This window comes from Electrona antarctica (assembly GCF_951216825.1).
Source record: "Electrona antarctica genome assembly, chromosome: 6".
Classification (NCBI taxonomy): Eukaryota; Metazoa; Chordata; class Actinopteri; order Myctophiformes; family Myctophidae; genus Electrona; species Electrona antarctica.
In genome coordinates, this window is record NC_136811.1 from 14765575 (window position 1) to 14785762 (window position 20188).

Genomic DNA, 20188 nt, shown 5'->3' on the forward strand with positions numbered 1-20188 from the left:
CTTCATTTCTGACTTCAACATGCCTCTCGTTCAAAATATGAAGCGAGGGATTATTATAAGCAAGCAAAAATATCTCTCCCGTTTTTTGTCCGGAACGGAAGGGGGGGGGCTTACAGAGTAAAAGCGGCCATATCTTCCCGGCACCCCGAGCTTCTATTTTGAAAGAAATCCCGGCGCTGATTGTGTTAAGCATTAAGCATTAAGCACTCCCCACGGTGGAAAGATGGCCTTATGCTGTGAAAGTGTCCAATAACGGAAAGGTCCTAATTTCAGTGCTCACCTCAAACATTGACATCTGTTTTATACTTGTTTTGTTGTCCAGTGACAACATTTCTTTTACAAATCATTGAATGACAATGTTTTTGAGTCAGACGAAACACTGAACTGTCAATGTCCTGTACCTTTGGTTCCCCCCCCCCCCATCAGGAGACCTATCTGGTGAAACACATGCAGAAACACAACCCAGACGCGCTGACGGCGTCGGTCGTGGCCGCAGCACAGCGCACGGCACAGAGGACCCAAAACCAACGGGCCCAGGTGCAAGCGAGCCTGGCAGCCGAGGCCGCCGCTGCTGCCGCTGCCGCTAGTGGGGTGGGCCAGCCTGGAGGAGTTGGTGGTCGAGGAGGTGGGCAGCAGGGGCAGAACCAGACCTCGTACCCGACGGCGGAGCAAATCGCCTGCCCCTTCGACCTGCACCAGTATAAGACAGTGGCCGCTGGCGACATCCAGTACAAACCGGTCAGCATGGCGGACCTCGCCGCCCACAAGGACCTCTGTCTCACTGTGGCGACATCTGCTATTCAAGTGGAGCACCTCAACTCGTAGAGGTGGCAAATGAACGTGGGGGGGGGGGTTGAAACGAATCACGATAATGTAATGGAGGACGGTGCTTGATTGGATAAAAGCAATACTGAGGTAATAGAGGAGCTTTGCACTTGACAGTGCCTAAACTATCGACTGATGGATGGAGACGACAGAAGAGGTAGAAGATTTTTGGATATATACCATGGACTAAATTTGTTTTTAAAATTAAAATTAGTCACTTTTTACTTTGTCTCTGCTCCGTTTGATTTCCCCTTTATAGTTTTTGCTCTGCTGTGTTGTCTGATGAGGCGGAGCTGCATGTAAAGGCTGCAATAACGTTTGTTTCAGTCCATCACAGTGATGGTGTTATTATGATAGGAACAGAGAACACGCTAAAAGAAAAGAACCGCTGGTTCTCTTTAAATTATGGTCTTTTCTAGCCTTGTGTTCTTCCCCTCTGAATACAACAACAGTGGTTGTGATCACTCTGTTAATAAAGCTGACAGGTAACTGTGAAGGTATTTTTTTTTTACTTTCATACAGGCTCGTTCAGTTCTTTTTATATCAGTGTTATTACAGTACCTCTACCGTTGTGTAAAATATATGCCCACAGGTGATATTTTTCATGTTATTCTTTTTATTTTTTATGTTTTACTTAAAAGGGAAGCAAATTGATATTACCATTTCTGGAAAGCAAAACAAAAAAGAGCAACTACAGTATATATATATACTTTGTAACAGTATATACAAAATGTTTGTGTGGTAATCTATATACACTATTGATCATATCGCAGCTCTTTTTTACTTAAAACATTAAGTGACGAACTGGTTAGTGTTTTATGTAATCTTTGTATTTCTTTTTTTTTTCTGTGTATATCATAAGAATTACATTGTTATCCAAATGCATTCTTGGTACTATACTTCCACTGCTACCAATGTTTATAATGCTCGTTTATAGGCATACTGGCATACATGAGATTAGTGGGTTATTATTATGATACAATAAAATCTCACTGAAACCTTGGCTTTTTGATATTGTTCTATTAACTGGGTTTTTGTATTTATTATGAATGAATGGTTTAATTCTCTGAATCTAGAATGGTACTTATTAGAACAGAAGAAAATCCGCTATAGTTTATTTACACTTTTCTCTGAAAAGCTAGGAAACAAAGTTGTTTTCATTATCTTGTAGTCTACATTTTAATTTATTTAAGTAAATATTTTCCTAAAGTCCTCCTAACCACCGAATATGCCACTGTATGCTGGAATGTGTGACATGCAAATTAGCGAGGTGTTTACAAAGAGGACCGTACCAATAACAAATGTTTATTCCGTTTGATCATAGTCTGCCTTTTGCCAATATAGACTGAAAGTACACACAGTGCATACATTCGAGTTTAAAATGAATACTCGATGTTTAGATGATCACTTTGAAGGTATATGATAAGTAGACGCCACTAAAAACAAATATGTTCGTGGACACTGGACATAATGGTTTGCCCCGCCGTTCTGCAGTCTGCAGTGGGTTGCACTATGGTTGCATGGCGTCACAGAAAAGTGGACGAGTCCAGAAACTTCACATCAATGTAAATAATAACGTTAGCGCCCTATAACACTGTAGATACCCAGGTTAAACGTACAAAAGTGAAATCTGACAACATACAAACTAGTTTCGTTGCTAAATAATTTGTAAGTATGCCTCGGAAAAAGCCATTCAGCAATAAACAGAAGAAGAAGCAACTGCAAGTGAAACGGGAGAGAAAGAGAGGTGAGAAGAACCTTAACGTGAGGCTACGTGTTAGCTTAGCTTCAATGCTAACGAAGCAGTTAGTTCAGCAGTTGACAATATGCGCGCGTGCGTGACTGCGTGTGTGTGCGTACATGTGTGCGTTTAGAAACATAAATTGTTGTTTACTTGGCTTGGACTGAAGCTGCTAACGGTATAGGCTATATCTAAAGGACAACAGATACGTAGTTGGAAAGTCCGACACGATGTGTAAACACAGTCTGATTTTGAGTTTTGTAACGATACTTATAATGCTCTAATGACAATGTCAGTCAGTGTCACCTTTGCTTGTGTGTTTTGTTTGTTTAACAGTGCAGCTAGAAGATGCCTGGTCATTTAGTTTATTTGTGTAGAACCTTTCATAGGCAGTGAACTGCTTGATGGACCAAAGAGACATGGTAATAAATAATAATCATCTGATCATCATCATCATAAACCTTTATTTGTAAAGCACAAATGCAAATGATGAAGCTCAGTTGTGCTTTGCATTCATCAGGGTACAGATTAAAAGAAACAAAATCAGAAAACAAAGCAATAAGAGAGTACAAGAGTAAAGCTAAGTTATCAGTAAGATAAGTTCAATGGAAATCAAATGAATCGAAAATACCCATAGAAATATGATGAGAAATTGTACTATAGCCTATCTATTCAAAGGCCAGGTTAAAAAGAAAGATATTTTTTCAAAGATTTCAACAGAATCTCTCTAGGTAAAGTGTACCTTAATTTGGGATCATTCATAACAGAAGAAAACGTCATCTCCGGGAGTCTGTGATGTAGGTCGGCCCTAATCCATAGAGAGTTTTATAAACCAGTAAAAGCACTTGAAAATGGACCCTGGGAAAAAAACAGGGAGGGAACCAGTGTAGTGTAGCTAAGACTGGACTAATATGTTTTCTCTATTTTTATGAAGCTAATGTGTTCTCTATTTTTGTTAGCAGTCTTATTTAGCAGCAACGCAAAGAATACGCTGGAATCATTTTAACGAAGAATTGCAGTAGTCCAACCTACTTGAGATAAAAGCATGAATTTGTTTTTCAGCCTCTTGCTGAGTTAGCAGTGGTTGTGCAATATGTCTGAGATGTAAGAATGTTTTGGTCCTGGTATGGGTTGGAATTAAAACTCAGTGGCTCAGGGGTAGAATGGCGGTAGAGCAGCCGGATGAGAACAGCAAGGTTCCCAGTTCGATCCCGGACTCCCCCAGAGTTAGTGCCGAAGACAAAGTGTCCTTGAGCAAGAGTCTGAACCCCTATTTTGCTCCTGCTGTGCAGGTTGGTGCCTTCACTGCCTTGCATGGTTTCCTCTGCCATCGGTGTATGAATGTGTGTGTGACTGTGAATGTAATGCACAATCTATGCAAGCGCTTTGGATAACAATGCTATAAAATGCCCCATTTACCAATGCATAGTCTAAAATAACACCTAGGCTTGTTAATTCTGGTCTCATGTCTTTTAAAGAGCTGGGTCTCCCACTTTGTTCTGGGCCCTGTGGCCAACTTATAAGATTAAAGATTTCTGTCTAATCCTTGTTTAATTTTAGAAAGATATTACTCATCCATGTATTGATTGTAAACAGACACAGCCAGCCAAGACAGCCAGTTAGAAGCTAACATAATATCCTCTAATGTACAACAGGTATACAAAGTACAATGTAAAAACCATCCATCCACACATTCACAAGATAGTAGATACAGCATTTATAACTCACACATTAGGTCAGCACTATGTCAGATATCCAATCTGCGCTTTTATTGATTACTGTCAGCTACTTAGTACAGCGGCTTATACCCCAATACAAGAGGTATTGTGCACTTTTTCAAAAAAGCATGAAACTTCTACCATAGTTAGATGATATCATGAGGTGTATTTTCAGATGTGGAGTCAAGTCAGATTTGACCCCTGAGGCCCGGTAGAGGTCAAATTCTAAATGGCTGCCGAAAATATTGAAAAATGCTTAACTTTGGAACCAAACACAGTAGAAGAACATTTAAGGTGTCATTTCCCACTCATTTTTGGGTGCCCAGTCAGTTGGTGATACTGAGATCAATAGAATTCAAGAAAATGCATTTATTTTAAGGTCAAGGTAAAAAAGATCTAAAAAAAGACAATAAATATTTATTTAATTGTATCCATGTTCCCCATAATGTTCTTCTATACCTTTGTACTTTCTGTTATTATTAACTGTGATGTGGTTATTTAATTTTTATCTAGGATCAGAACTACCACCAGGTGCAGGTGGCCCTCTATCAGTAGCTAATTACATTAGAGTTGTCAGTAGGGTGGGTGACATGATGAGTAGCCTAGGCTAACATTACAGTCTGCAGGAGAGACAACTTCTGGCAGGAATATTCTGACATGGATATTCTGACAAACCTCTAACAGGTAAAGTGATTGAATAATTGAACAATATTATTAGTAATCTTCTGAATGTTGTTAAAATAGTAATTTGTGAGCTAAGTCAGTTGAATGATTGAACACAGTATAGACTTCAGTTTTGCAATGTAAAGGATATCACATCTCTTGATAGCTACAGGTGTACTGTACTTAATAATTATTGAAACCAAACTTAGCTTGCTAGCTAGCTAGCAAGCTAAGCTAAGCTAGCATCGAACATCAGACCACCACAAAAGCTGCCCTATCAATCTCCCAATTGATGGTCTTCAATAGTAATAAGCACACACAGAACAAGGATTCACCAAGCTCTGCACGTTCAAGGCACAGACGAGAAACTCCTCTCCCACTATATCTGTCCCTCAAGATCCATGCAGTCACGAGAAGTAGAGGGCTAGTTGACTCACTGTTCAATCTGGGATTGTGTGTTTCCTATGACAGGCTGTTCATGATATCACATCAGATATTGCCAATGGTGTCTGCCAGCGATTTAGGATGGAGGATGTTGTGTGCCCACCAAAGTTGCGTGATGGACTGTTCACAACAGGAGCTGTGGACAACATAGACCATAATCCAAGTTCTGCCACAGCCAAAGACTCCTTCCACGGGACAGGAATTTCCCTTATGCAGCATGTGTCACACACAAATGGCGGAACTGATCGTGGTGTACTAGTGATAAGTCAAGATGGCTCTTCCACCAAGTCAGTGACACCTCTGCCATCAGCCTACACAGCTGTGCCACCAGCCACCCTCCGGACAAAGGAATTCACTGTGCCCCAAGCACATGGTCCTGTGAGACCTCCCAACCTCCTGGCTTCTACAACTGCAACAGAAGATGAGTATGCGTGGCTCAGAAAAGTCAAGACAGCTGTTGAGACGTCAACCATTGATGGCATGATATCGTGGTCTGCCTACCATGCTGATTCTCAGCAAGCTGTCATCCCACCTGCAGCAATCAATGCACTGTTGCCTCTGTTTCTTGACAATGCACATTCAGTAGCAATGATTCGCCACTCTATGGACATCATCAGAAGAGCAGTTCAACACGTGAACCCTGGTCAGATTCCTGTCGTTGCTGCTGACCAACCACTGTTTGCTCTTGCTAAACAAGTGCAATGGACTTGGCCAGACACCCATGGAGAAGATCAATTTGTGATTATGTCCGGTGGTCTACACATCGAAATGGCCATGTTGAAGACGCTGGGTGATTGGCTTGAAGACAGTGGCTGGACCAATGCCCTGGTCCAGGCTGACATTGCAAGTTCGGGCACTGCCAATTCCTTCATACATGCTAACCATGTCACCAAGACCCGTCATGCACACCAGGTCACGGCTGCAAGCCTCTATACACTCCTACAACAAGCTTACAATGCCGAATGCATATCTGATGATGCCATGCCACCTGACAGTGTATCTTTTGAGGAGTGGTGTATTCAGCGAGCAAAGGCCAGTGTTCACTTTGACTACTGGTACAAGACCTTGTCATTGGAGCTCCTCCTTCTACGGTATATCAGGTGCATTCGAGAAGGCAACTTCCAGCTCTACGTGGAAAGCCTAACACAGGTCGTGCACTGGATGTTTGCCCTAGATCATACGCACTACAGCAGGTGGCTGCCCGTGCACATCCGGGACATGATGGCTCTTAAGGACAGACACCCAGATGTCCTTGCAGAGTTCATGTCAGGACATTTTGTGGTGCACAAAACCACCAACAAATTCTCTGCTATGGCAATCGACCAGTGCCATGAACAGAATAATGCTATGGTGAAAGGTTCTGGGGGGCAATTGGATTGACTGGGAATCCAGGAGCACTGAGACGCTGGATGGTAGCTGGGCCAGAGATTGCAAGGATCACTAAAGAGTTTGAAGAACAGGCAACAAAGCAACAGTGTGAACCTAGTGACTCAAGACACCATGAGCAGCAACCTGCAGTACAAGCCAAATTCCTGAAGGAGGTCCAAGCACTCGTGACAGTGCTGCAAGAGATGGGAAATCCCTTTCTAGAACACAGCCAGGATCTTCTAGTCATTGACACAAGAGACATTGTGGATACCCAAATAGCTGACACTGTAAGAAGAATTGATACCCTTGGTGAGGAGCAGTACACCAAGTTTGTGACTGAAAGGCTGGAAAAGTGTACAACACCTATCACACATCCTCTTCCAAAGAATAAGTTGCCACTGTTCAGCAGGCCACCTGTCAAGGTCAAATCAAAAGAGAAGGCACAACTTGCTGCACTGAAGAGTGACTGTGGTCTTTTTTCAAGGCTGTACATCTCGTGTCAAACAAGAGATGGAGACATCGAGAATTTCTTTTCCCATGAAAACCAGGCAGCACCCCCAGCTCTGTCAAGTGGAGGAAAACTTCGGTTTGGGGTTAAAGCTGATCTGCTTCGCTGCCAAGTCAAGTCAAGTCTGCCCGAAAACAACAGTGTTCCCAAGGCTGATGCAGTTATTCTAGATGGTGCAGTTATTCTAGATGGTGCAGTTGTGGTTCAAATGCTGAAACCAAATACATCAAGAACATTCCAAGAGTATGGAGAAACTGTTTTTGCGCCTTACATCTCTGCTCAACTTGATGTAAGCTCCCGTGTTGACCTCGTCTGGGATGTATACCTATCTGCCAGTCTGAAAGCCTCAACAAGAGAGAAAAGGGGGAAGGGCGTGAGGAAAAGAGTGGCTCCCCTCAATATGATGCCCAAGAACTGGCAGGACTTCCTTCGATGTGATGGAAACAAAACAGAGTTGTTTTCTTTCCTGTCACGAGAAGCCATTCGTCTGCCTGTCGCACAAGGCAAGGAACTGTATGCAACAGATGGAAGTGGAGTCCTCTGCTCTCCTGCTGACTCATGTGTGGCCTGCCTTGCCCCATGTCTGCAAGAGGAGGCTGACACTCGGCTACTTCTGCATGTGGCAGATGCTGTGCAGAAGGGTTGTAAGAAGGTCACCATACGTACAGTTGATACAGATGTGGTTGTATTGGCAGTGGCTTCTTTTAGCAAAATGGCTCCTGATGAGCTCTGGGTTGCCTTTGGTGTTGGGCCAAGCTTCCGATACATTGCTATTCACCAAATCGTTGCCACAATGACTCCTGCCAAGTGCCTGACTCTCCCTGTCTTCCACGCTTTCACTGGGTGTGACACTGTGTCTGCATTTGCTGGCAGAGGGAAGAAGACAGCCTGGGAGACTTGGAAGTCTTTCCCAGAGGTCACTGGTGCTCTGCAGGAACTCCTGGCCATGCCAAGTGAGGTCAGTGAAGGATCAAGGTCACTGATAGAGCGATTTGTGGTGCTGATGTACGACCGAACGAGTGACTGTATGGAGGTAAATGATGCTAGGAAACACCTTTTCTCACAGAAGTCCAGGACTTTGGAGAACATCCCTCCAACCCAGGCATCCCTTAAAGAGCACATCAAGCGGACTTGCTTTCAGGCCAACCTGTGGAACCAGTCACTGGTCTTGGATCCAAAGATACCAGAGCCATCTGACTGGGGTTGGACAAAAGAATCCACTGGGTGGCAGCCATTCTGGACAGCTCTCCCTGAAGCAGCAAAATCTTGCCATGAGCTGATCCGGTGTAACTGCCAGAAAGGGTGCACTGGACGGTGCACGTGTGTCAAAGCTGCACTTGCATGTACTGATCTGTGTTTTTGTTCGGGAGACTGTGTTAGGGTTTAGTTCTCATCCGAGAACCCTCTAAGGCGAGGATCTGGGGAGGGGAGTCAGCCAGGGGGCGCCACCCAATACTATACTTAGACAGATAGACGGTTAAGACATTTCAGTACGGTATTTCCATTACGTGATCCTGATATGAAAGAACACTAAGCATGGTCCGTTCGCCGTATCTCCATCCACTGATTGTTTCTGATTGTTTTTTTTGTTTTGTTAAGCAACCTTTGGTTCAATTGCAGGTGCTGTATTAATTTAATATAAGTATAATTTTTTTTATTTTTGTATCACTTGTTACTTTCATTATTTGGGAAATAAACCACCTTTTTGCACCTTTCGCTTCCCTTTGTCCGTATAATTTGACCTTGACATTGATCTGAAGGTATTTTCTTGAATTTTCTTGATCTCAAAAGTATCACCAACTGACTGGGCACTTAAAAATTAGTGGGAAATGACACCTTAAATGTTCTTCTACAGTGTTTGGTTCCAAAGTTAAGCATTTTTCAATATTTTCGGCAGCCATTTAGAATTTGACCTCTCCCGGGCCTCAGAGGTCAAATCAGACTTGACTCCACATCTGAAAATACACCTCATGGTATCATCTAACTATGGTAAAAGTTTCATGCTTTTTTGAAAAAGTGCACAATTTTTTGGTAATCCGCTGTACTAACTGTACCATCACAGTCTAGTAAAGTCATCAATTTGTCCTGCGCACATCAGAGTGTTGCTCTGTTGCATTACTCTTTTGGCTGAAGAATGTTGTGAATGATGTTAATAGAAAAGTTGAGGGTAGAAAAAAAGGTGCAGGAGAGACAACAATCAGCTAGAGACTTCATAAACACTGTACAGAAAGCACACATTAAGATTTTCATAATAAAAATGAAACATATCCACCATTTAGGGGGAAGACCTGGCAGACATTGTTACAAAAGTATTGCTTTTTCTTGTAAACAACACGCTCTGACTTATCTGGTACGCTATCCAAAAATTGTCAGTGATGTTACCCATGTTTTAAATGGAGAGAACCAAAGTGGAAGTACATTAGGTTTAAAAGATCGTTTGTACCAGCATCAACTAAGATGTTGAACGAGGCTCTGAAACAGCAGTGACTGTGAAAGGTAAAGGTTAGATACTCTATGTGTACACACATGTTTTGTGTGTGGCTGCAGCAGTGGTGAAAGCCCAAGACAAATTTACCTTGACTTTGATCTACACAGTTTATAACAGGTAATGGGTCGCACACAGTGGCAAGAGTCAGTCTTCTCCTTTTATTTTATTTACAGCAGCATAATACAAACAAACTTTCAGCTATCCAGACTTCGTCAGTGTGGGCAAAAGTTTTGCTGCCATTATTATTTAATATTATCTTTTCTTTTGTGCCTCTATTGATGATAGTTACAGGGAAGATGGACAGGAAAGAGAGGGGGGGAGACATGCAGCATAGGTTGTCATGAACGGGACTCGAACACGCAACGCGCTGTCTGGCCAGAGCCTATATGTGGCATGCGCCTGGACCACTAGGCCAGTGGGCGCCCTTAATTTGTTTTTTTAATTAAATTCAATTATATAATAATTCATCCTATGGTATGTCAAAAGCATTTCTGTTTCACAAATGCACAGACCCTGGCAGCAATTATTTTGCAGCAATTATTTTGTAAGAATGGTTGCCTTCATATCGTATGTGCTTTTGTGAGTTATGCTTTTTGAGGTTTAAAAAAAATAGGTTAGGAAACCTTTCCCAATAAGTCTATATAGCAAGTAGTAGTGCTGCAATTATCGATTATCTTCTTAGTAATGTATTTATTCCCTTTTTAATTAATCGAATAATCGAGAAGCGTGCTTTTTTTAAAACATTTAAAAAATATATATATATATATATATATATATCCTCAAATTGATTAAACAATAACCACTTCAGTGTTTTTTGTTGTTTTTTTAATACTTTGTCATACAGGTGTCATGCAGAATCAGATCCACAAGCTTACAACACACTGTGATCACTGTGTGATCTTGAAGATCTGCTATTTTCACTATTCTTTCCATTTTTACCCATAATGAAATGCCCGAAATAGAGATTGATTAACCATTAACGGTTGCTCTACTACCAAGTAGGAACTCTATTTTGGCATCATGTATGGCACTGTATAAATCATGGTAAATGAACTTGCGCATGCATGCATTGCACGCGCACACACACACACACACACACACACACACACACACACACACACACACACACACACACAAACAATGGCACAACACCCTCATTCGTTACGTGCTACAATGCGGTACACATTCACACTCCCATCAGTAAAACGTCTGGGTTTCCGAGGCTAGGGGTTCAGTGTCTTGCTCAAGAATGGAACACTTTGTGAAGCACGCAGGAAGAGCTGGGTATTGAACCAGGAGCCTTCAGACTCCCAGAAAGCCACTCTACCTCCAGATCCACTGCCACACACACGGCATCTTGTGTGGAAGATCATGGCTGACCCCGCACACCCAGGCCACAGTCTTTTTGCCCCGCTTCCCTCAGGCAGGAGGTTGCGTTCCCTAAAGACTATCCGGCTCCTCAATGCTGCTGGTGTCCCCCCCCTGACCCCCCTCTATCCTCCCTCCATCCCCACTCGGAGTGAATATGGACTGACTTGTGCTCTCTGACCTGAACACTTGAACTCTCTGCACTTTATATTTATTCACTATTCATGTTCATGTTGTGTTTTGTCTTGTCCTGTTTTGCAATTGTCCTAATGTTGTAACTGCACTCTGCTGTTCACCAAACCAAATTCCTAACATTTACATGTCACTAGACCTGTACGTGCCCGGCGGCTACCGGCCTACTTGAGAACGATGCAACTTGGGAACCTAATAATACCTGTTGTCAACTTGTCATACCACCCGCTTTAACTGTCTGTCTGTGTCCCACATGGACTATCTCTGTATCTGCCTGTGTGTGAAGAGGGCAAACTGACTGACTGTGTAAAGCGTACTGGTTAAGTAGGCTAATCAATTGTCAGGTGTGGGGTTGCCATGGCTTCTGATTTCTGATTCACATAATATGACTTTGACCTTTTGCTCTCTGTCTTCCAGGCGACACAGGCCCATGTGACGGTCCCAGCAGTCGTAATGCCAGTGTGGAGCGAGGGGGTGCGAGGCACTCGGACACCTCGGACAGTGAGACCACTGATATCAGGAGAATAAACCAACAGCCCTCCAACAGAGATGGCAGAAATGAAATGAACAGGTGAGTAACAGGGCTGTCATGAAAGTGAGGGTCTTTTCAAAATGTTTTCTTCATTAGAGTCTGGGTATATGCTAATGAAATCCTAAGGGACAAAGGGGCTCTTTGTTGAGTGTTTTTTTCATTTCATTTCTGAATAACCAGTAAGTGAGTCATCACCATAATTTCTGACACTGCGCATGTAACGCCTAAAGATGTTGACTGGTAGGACGTGCATAGATGAATACAAATTTCTATTAGGGCTTCAAAATGATGGCTAAAAGCTTGTGTTCACATGATTGCTCTTCACTGGTTTGGAGTATGTTGGTTCATTAAATGATAAATGTTGCGTTTCTATAGTGCCTTTCTCCAAAGAGGCACTTTACAATGTGCTTTACATTTACACACACTGGAAGGATTATTATTAATAAGGACACACACAGCCAGGAGGAGCCAGGGATCAAACCAGGAACCTCCCTATATCAAGAAGACTTCTCTACTTCCTGAGCCACTGCCGCCCTGATGAGATTCAGGCTGATGCCTGAATTGAAATTGAAAATAAAACTTAAAACTGAGAAATACACCAGAGGTGTGATAAATGATTATATGCTATTAATCATGCAGATTTATACTGGTCTCATAAATGTGTCCTTAACCCATTTCGACCCGAGGACGATTCTACAAAGGCCTTCTAAATCCTGACAGTTTTCTGAAAAACCCATGTTTCTATGTCAGTCGTTCTCAAACATTTTCATGTCAAGGACCCCCAAAAATATATGTAATTGGCCGCCGACCCCCATCTGAAAATATGTTGTTCCAGGGACCCCCCCCCCCCCCCCCCCAGAAGCAAAGATTTGAGTTAAAAATGTCTGCTCTGAAAGGACATATATTCAAGATTTGCGCCACATATTCAAGAATAGCAGATCTACAAGCTCGTAGCGCGGCACTCTGTGCTTTTCAATAACTAGGGTATAACATAATGCTTAATACACCAAAAGGGGGTCCCGTCCAGAACGAGTTAATCATGCAGATTTATACTGGGTCTCATAAAAGTGTCCTTCATCTCTCTCAGTGGTGATGATGCGGTGCCTGGAGCGCTGATTGCATGCTTGAATTGGAAATGGGAGCTAATGTTTGAAAATTCTAATTGGAGCAATGTGTGTGTGAGCCTGCAGACAATAAAAGAAGGAGGTCGCATATGGCACTGAGAAGTTTAAGATTCTTGTATGCCCGTGTAAGAGATGCACACTTATTTATGGACTGCAGAGCGTATCCAGTCCGGTAGGACCTTTAATAGCCCTAATTCAGTTGTAATAATTAGTATTTCATGATAACATGTGTTTTATATTGGCAATTTTCTATTTTACCCACAAATACCACTGTCTAGCTAGCTAGCTCAACCTACTCATGAACCCTAGTAATAGCACATGAACCAAGCCGTTTATGTGTTGCATCAGACAGTGTAATTATCTTCACCCACATCCATTACACGTTACAAGAAACGTAACCTTACTCGTCGTAAAACTATTAAGTGATTTCATCAATGAAATGAACAGGTGAGTAGGGCTGTCATGAAAGTGAGGTTCTTTTAAAAGAAGCTAAACATTTTGTCTGTTGAGGTAAATTCTTTGCAGATATGTATATTTGTGTACACATGCATTTATGACTGTCACAACTAAATGGTTTTAAGTGTTTATTCTTTTTTTAAATTCAGATATTCATTCATATGCCTCACGTCAATCCAAGGACCTGCACATACCTTATAGTTGTACTTCTCTTAGGCAGTTCTCAATGACATATAGAGGGTCTACTCTTTGGAACGCCTCTGATCCTAGGCTAAAAACATCACCTTCTCTGCTAGCGTTCAAAGCAAACTACAAAAAAAAATGCTCATGCAGTAGATTAATGTAAGGTTGGTTATATGTTTGAGTAGGTCTGTAGGCAGGAGGTTATTATGCTTGTAATAGATGCAAGTATTGTGTGTACTGTGTGTATGTACTGCATATATTATATATTTGTATTTAAACATTGAATGTATTGCTGGTATTTTTAATGTGCATAGTAACTTTTAGGGGAAGTTCTCGATATGCCTTTTGGCTTCTAACTTCTGCACAATATCAATATGTATGTACCTTTCTTCTGTTTTTAACTTTTTTACGTGCTAATAAATAAAATCTAAAACCTAAAGGCAAGGCAGCCTAAAACAACTGCCAGGGCTTTCTTTGGAAACTGTTCAGCTGAGGGTGAGAGTGCACAATATTGTTAATGTACTTTATTAGTGGAGAGTTCTGGAAACCACTTTAAGACATGGCTAGCAATTAATCTGGCTCTTTTCAATCCCGTTCTGTAGTGGCTGGCTGCACTTGTTGATTTAACATGAGACACCTAATTGAAGATAAACCCATTAAGAATAGGTCATATTGACTTCCTTCTGCCAATCAGGTTTCGACTGCACTTTGAGAAGGAGAGTAAAGAAGAGGTGGAGAGAAGGAAGAAGATAGCCAGAGAAAAGGTTCTGCAGCCAGTGTCCGACAAAGAACTTGAAGTGGACATTGATGACATCTACCCCTCAGAGAAAGGTGTGTGTGGGGGGTGGCTGGGCTTTGCATAGCGTCATTCTTTGCATAGTTTGGTGGCCGGTGATTGATTGGGGACCGGTTAGTAGTCGATTACTAAGCAACCTGCACCACATACATATTGAAAGGTGGTGGTCAGGCGCGTAACTACCGTGACGCAGACAACGCGACTGCGTGGGGGCCCAGAGGCAAGGGGGGCACACGGCCGCCCACCCGCGCCGTCTGTAAAATGAAATTATAATACAGAGATGCAATGACAGTTGAGTTGACAGTTGTCGGGGGCACTCGCTGATCAGCCTGCGTCAGGGCCCAGTGACATCTAGTTACGCCCCTGGTGGTGGTCCACTCTTCTCTCTTAAAAATGATATTTTTATTGTACAATCCTGTCTTATAGCTGCTACCCGATTACTAATCAGTAGTTGCCGGCTACTATACCAAAATAAAGCTTGTAGGTTAACTACTGTCGTTATGGCTGAACCTGAGATCAAATCGATAAATTCCCTCACCTCTCATATAGCATATTGTGAATGATGTGGCATTATCCTTGGGAGTTAGATACCATTATACAAGCAGACATACTAGCCTGCTTGCTCTTTACTAGTAGCCTGGATCCAGCCCAGTGGATCATGATCCACTCAGTCTGATAATCAGGCTACTTTGCTAGGCTACCAGCATGTCGATTAACCTTTTAACCTAACTTGATCCATACTTTACTATCTATACTTGGTTCACTTGTGTTTTTCCATATACATACACAAAACCTCTTTGCCAAAAATCTGCTATTCTTGTCAAATGTTTGTCCCAGAATATGGAAGCTAGGGTTCATGTTGTTAAGTTAGCATTAATGGAAATGGATGTAAACAAAAATGACCCAAACATCATTGTGGCTTCAGTACCATGGTTTCATACTGTATAGTGATGCAAAATACAAACGGGTAACTGTGGGTCACTGCTTGACATCTGACCTCATTATTATGTTATGCTACATACAGTGTATCGTTCCTGCCGGGCGGAACTTCATCATACAACAGGAGTGTTGCACAAAAGTAGTGAAAATAGCTGACCTACAAGATTGTCTTTTTATTTTCATAATGATAAAAAACTGAATTGGTTTTGGACATGCAGTACAAGGTTTCTACCCAACAGCGATGACATAATCATCGTAATGAAATGACTGAACAGCGTGTTGTGGTTCATTGTTGGAACGGCAGGTCTTGGTTTCCCGAGGAGGCCGTCGTGGAGTTATGAGATGAAACACGAGGAGCTGCTGAGGAAAGAGGAGAAGTCATACCGAGACTACCTGGAAGACCTGCACTCCAGAAACCCACCCGGCTCCCTCAGCCACTTTGAACACAACCTGGAGGTGAGCCAGTAAGGTCCAGAGAGACGCGTTCAAACCTATTTATGTCAGGATGAATTGGATTTTGATCTCAACCTGATGGTGCCACGTTTGGCTCATGACCTGGTGGTGCATTAACCTGACTCCGCCAGATGGGGCAGCAGAGAGTACACTGGGTTCCCCCCTCCTGCTCCCATCTGGGAACTCTCAGGCAGACTTGATGCCCGGCCACAAAACGTCCTGGCCAATCAGCAGCAGCTTCTAGCAGCTTCTAGCATAGACATATATACATAGACGCCTCATTTGCCGCTGCAGTTCATTGGAGCGACGTGTATCCCAATGAAGGCGGAAGTGCAGTGCTGAAGGCTTTTTTTTTTTTTTAACAAATCTTTATAACAGTCATGACAATATACATTACAAAACAAGACAAACAAACACAAACAACAAAGTTATTAACAATACAACATCAGAGCCAGGGGGGATTAGATTACTAACAGAAAACATTAAAAGAGTGAACACAAAGCAACAGTTCTCCGCAGCTTTCTTATTTAGAAGTGCTGAAGGCATTTGCTGAAGGCGACTGCGTCGCTGCCCGAGTGACGTCACTCATGTGAATCCTCCATGTCTCTCGCTGTCACTCAAGTGACTACTGGCCAATCACAGCGCGTCTTTTCCGGGACTTATGTTACGCACGCGGAAGCTTGACAAGCTTCCGCTTTGCTTCCGCTATTCTTCGCAAGGAATGTCGGGAAAATAGTGCCTTCAATTTTGACACACGCCTCAGAGCCGGAAGGGGCGTCTATGTATATATGTCTATGGCTTCTAGCAGCAGCTTCTATCTTCTAGCTGCTGCTGATTGGCCAGGCCGTTTTGTGGCCGGGCATCAAGTCTGCCTGAGAGTTCCCAGATGGGAGCAGGAGGGGGGAACCCAGTGTACTCTCTGCTGCCCCATCTGGCGGAGTCAGGTTAGTGGTGCATCCCTGCAGTCTGTACACACCCTCTTTACTTCTTGTTCTTGGGTCTAAAGAATTACAAATGTCTCAAAATGACCTCAAATAATACATAATCTAAAACAAATAATATACACTGTATACACTTAGGAATTCTGTTCTTATCGGATGCTGTGCTATCAGTAGAGACTGAGTGAAACGTGTGGACAGAATAGACATTTTTATTGCACTCTACATTCTCATTGTACTGACTTCTGCTAAATGAGATAAAGAACAACTTCGACCGGTGGATAATGAATTCCATGCAAGTTTTTAACAAATAGCATACATATTATACTGAACGTATTTTCCCAAATTAATACAATAACCTATTTATGAGATATCGCTCTACTACACTCACTCCTCTCATCCATCTGCCATTTTTCGCAACACATGGCCAAAGCATTTCTGGGGGGTCCCCAGCCAAAAACGTTGAGAACCCCTGGACTACACCACTGCATATAATGCAGTTGTTTCATGTTATTGACCATTGGTTGTACACTACTTTTCACAATGCATATTGGTATACGATGAGACAACTATATATAGGGTATAATTCTCACTATACATTTGGACCGAATTGCAAGACGTCAAACTCATTTTAGATGACTAAAACTTAAACTGACTTTTGACACATTACCCTTCAAAATCAGAAACAGATTTATTGTCACGTCGCAGGTTTGCAGAAGTTAAGAAGTGGGTGAAATTCTTTATTTGGTGCATCGTTCCCATCACATCGTTTTTTGAGTGGTGTAAACCACTCCTACAACTGGCTTTGTTAGTCTGTCTGTCTGTCTGTCTGTGCTCAAAAAATGAGCACGGTTGCTATGGTCACCCAGTTCACACGGGTGTGATTTCATTACGTCAGACATTACGTCAGACCACAGCTGATCAGTCTATATAAGACCTTACACCACTCAGTTCACACGGGTGTGATTTATTTCCATAGAGAGAGAGAAAGGGAAGAAGAAAGGAGGGGGGAAAGGAGATCAAACAAAATGCAAAATATCTACATATTTATTACATGGTACCTTATGAACATTAGTTAAGGTGCTAGAAAAACATCTTCTATGCTGAAGTAAGGCCGCACTGGGGTTGCTGATCCATCCTTTGTAGGTGAGTTAGATGACTCTGTGCACTCCTTGTTTTTATCATCATCACTTTAACATCAGCTTCATCCTGGAGAGTGGAAGGCAGCCTTTGTGTGTCTCCTGCAAACCGTTGATGACTTTGCAGGCCTGCCATGTCGCGTTCCATCTTAAAAGACCTAACCCCCTGAACATTAGATGAAATTGAATTAGATTTTATTGCCTCCCAACCAGGGGTGGTGGGAATTGCTTTCGGTACGGCGTGACGAAATGGAGGTGCTCTGCTAACAGAGGTCTTTGAAACGCCTTTTTCTAGAATAATACAGCACAATTATCATTCACATTCAATTGGGAGAGAAATGAGAACTTTAAATATCGTTATTTTTTATTTTGTAAAACTAGATAATCTGGTGAGATCCAAAGATTTTGTCCAGTGTCGTCTTTTTATCCAAATTCTCATGTGAATGTATTGATACTGTGGTTTCCTGAACCAGGGTACTTAATCAAATGTATTGAATGGATGAACTGCTACACTCCCACTTTACTGCTATATACTCTCTCTCTCTCTCTCTCAGACGTGGAGGCAGCTGTGGAGAGTGATGGAGATGTCTGACGTGATCCTGTTCATTGTGGACATCAGGCATCCGGTAGGTCATGTGTTTTCTTTAAGCTTAGTGATGCCATGCATGGTGTTGTTGTGACTCCCTGGGTGAGCCACTAGATGGAGACAAACAACAAGACAATCAACAACTCCTTGAATGGTAGCACTTTAAACAACAGAGAACAGTCATTTGACTCTCCCACACACACCTATTTTCTTCTAGAATAGCACAATCAATTATCATTCACATTCAAGGACATAATCATGACTAAAGACTTGAATATAGCAGAAAATATTTACTATGTGTAAAAGACATAATCATCATGACTAAAGACTTGAATGAATATAGAACTAGATAAAGTGCCCCTCGGGGCACAGGTCTCCACCAGGGCAGGTCAGGTTGTGGCCTCCTGGTGGCGCTATAATTGGCCAATGTGAAAAGGGTGCCATTTCTTCTTACGCCTTGGATTGGATGATTTGAGGCATTTTGTTCCAAAAATGTGTTGCAAAAATCCACTGGTGGCGCTATAACAGGCCAATGTGAAAAGGGTGGGATATATTCCTCAGCCTAGTAGGAAAGTCTGTGAAAGATTTCACTTAAATTGCATGCTGTGTTCATGATTTGAGGCTTTTTGTTGAAAACGGGCCAATCCTGCAAACTTTGAAAGCCAATGTTAGCCAATTAGGATGGAATATGAAATATCGGACAGATCCGTCCTGAGCACATGACTATAGAGATACTGTGTGTGTAACGATTTGCGGGAGTTTTGGACAGAATCTGGAGGAGTCATATAAAAAAATGTGTTTTACAAAAGTCGGCCTCCTGGTGGCGCTATAACAGGCCTTTCTGGAAAATGTGGGGCAGAGGTTCATCGTTGACATCCAGGGAGTGTGTGCAAAATTTGGCACCGACTGAGTTAACAGTGCCGGAGATTAGCTGTACACGGACGGACTCACACACACACACACATGGACAAAACATACTCTCTCCCCATGCCTTCTGCCTGGTGGAGACAATTAATATTTTAGATTTTTTTTTAAAGAATTGTAAATATGAAATAATACTAGGTCATATTAATAACATTGAATGTCTACTAATAATAGCGGATCGTGTACCGAGTAGCGACACATTTTCACATTTCTAATATTTGTGTCACAGATATTTTAAGTGGAGAGATGACTCACCGCCTCAACAACGAGTTTCCAAATTTGACCTAAATTCAAGAAGAGCAAAACCCGGAACAATCGTGTGTTCTAGTTACTACTTTTGGAGCTAATGCGTTGGAGGTCGAATTTAGCCCTGTACAGAAAGCCACTGTGAAAAGAAAGGTGCGTGTGTTTGTGTTTGTGCATTCCTGCCTTAAGTGTCGTGTGGTGTGTAAACCCTCCCAGGTGCTGCAGTTCCCCCCCGCTCTGTATCAGTACATCACGGCAGAGCTGCACAAACAGGTGGTCCTGGTGCTGAACAAAGCGGACCTCTGTCCACCGCCACTGGTCATCGCCTGGAAACACTACCTGGCCTCCAAGTTCCCACACCTCAACACCGTGTGCTTCACCTCCCACCCCGGACAGGGCTACAGCACAGGTGAAGAGAAGGGGGTGTGTGTGTGTGTGTGTGTGTGTGTGTGTGTGTGTGTGTGTGTGTGTGTGTGTGTGTGTGTGTGTGTGTGTGTGTGTGTGTGTGTGTGTGTGTGTGTGTGTGTGTGTGTGTGTGTGTGTGTGTGTGTGTGTGT

General features: G+C 42.6%; 2 protein-coding genes across 6 annotated transcripts in view; both read left to right on the top strand.

Annotated features, from left to right (window-relative positions):
- Nucleotides 1-1828, top strand: part of LOC306924684 (uncharacterized protein) — a 67949-nt gene extending 66121 nt beyond the window's left edge. For all 5 annotated transcript variants that reach the window (XM_079503280.1, XM_079503281.1, XM_079503279.1 and 2 more), the window contains one exon: nucleotides 427-1828. In XM_079503280.1, coding sequence (XP_079359406.1) covers nucleotides 427-825 — 399 coding nt within the window. In that variant the 3' untranslated portion in view covers nucleotides 826-1828. The remainder of the gene's footprint in view (nucleotides 1-426) is intronic.
- A 507-nt stretch (nucleotides 1829-2335) lies between these two features.
- Nucleotides 2336-20188, top strand: part of gnl1 (guanine nucleotide binding protein-like 1) — a 31544-nt gene continuing 13691 nt past the window's right edge. Inside the window, exons 1-6 of the mRNA XM_079503293.1 lie at nucleotides 2336-2572; nucleotides 11733-11886; nucleotides 14305-14441; nucleotides 15650-15801; nucleotides 18430-18501; nucleotides 19848-20040. Coding sequence (XP_079359419.1) covers nucleotides 2500-2572; nucleotides 11733-11886; nucleotides 14305-14441; nucleotides 15650-15801; nucleotides 18430-18501; nucleotides 19848-20040 — 781 coding nt within the window. The 5' untranslated portion in view covers nucleotides 2336-2499. The remainder of the gene's footprint in view (nucleotides 2573-11732; nucleotides 11887-14304; nucleotides 14442-15649; nucleotides 15802-18429; nucleotides 18502-19847; nucleotides 20041-20188) is intronic.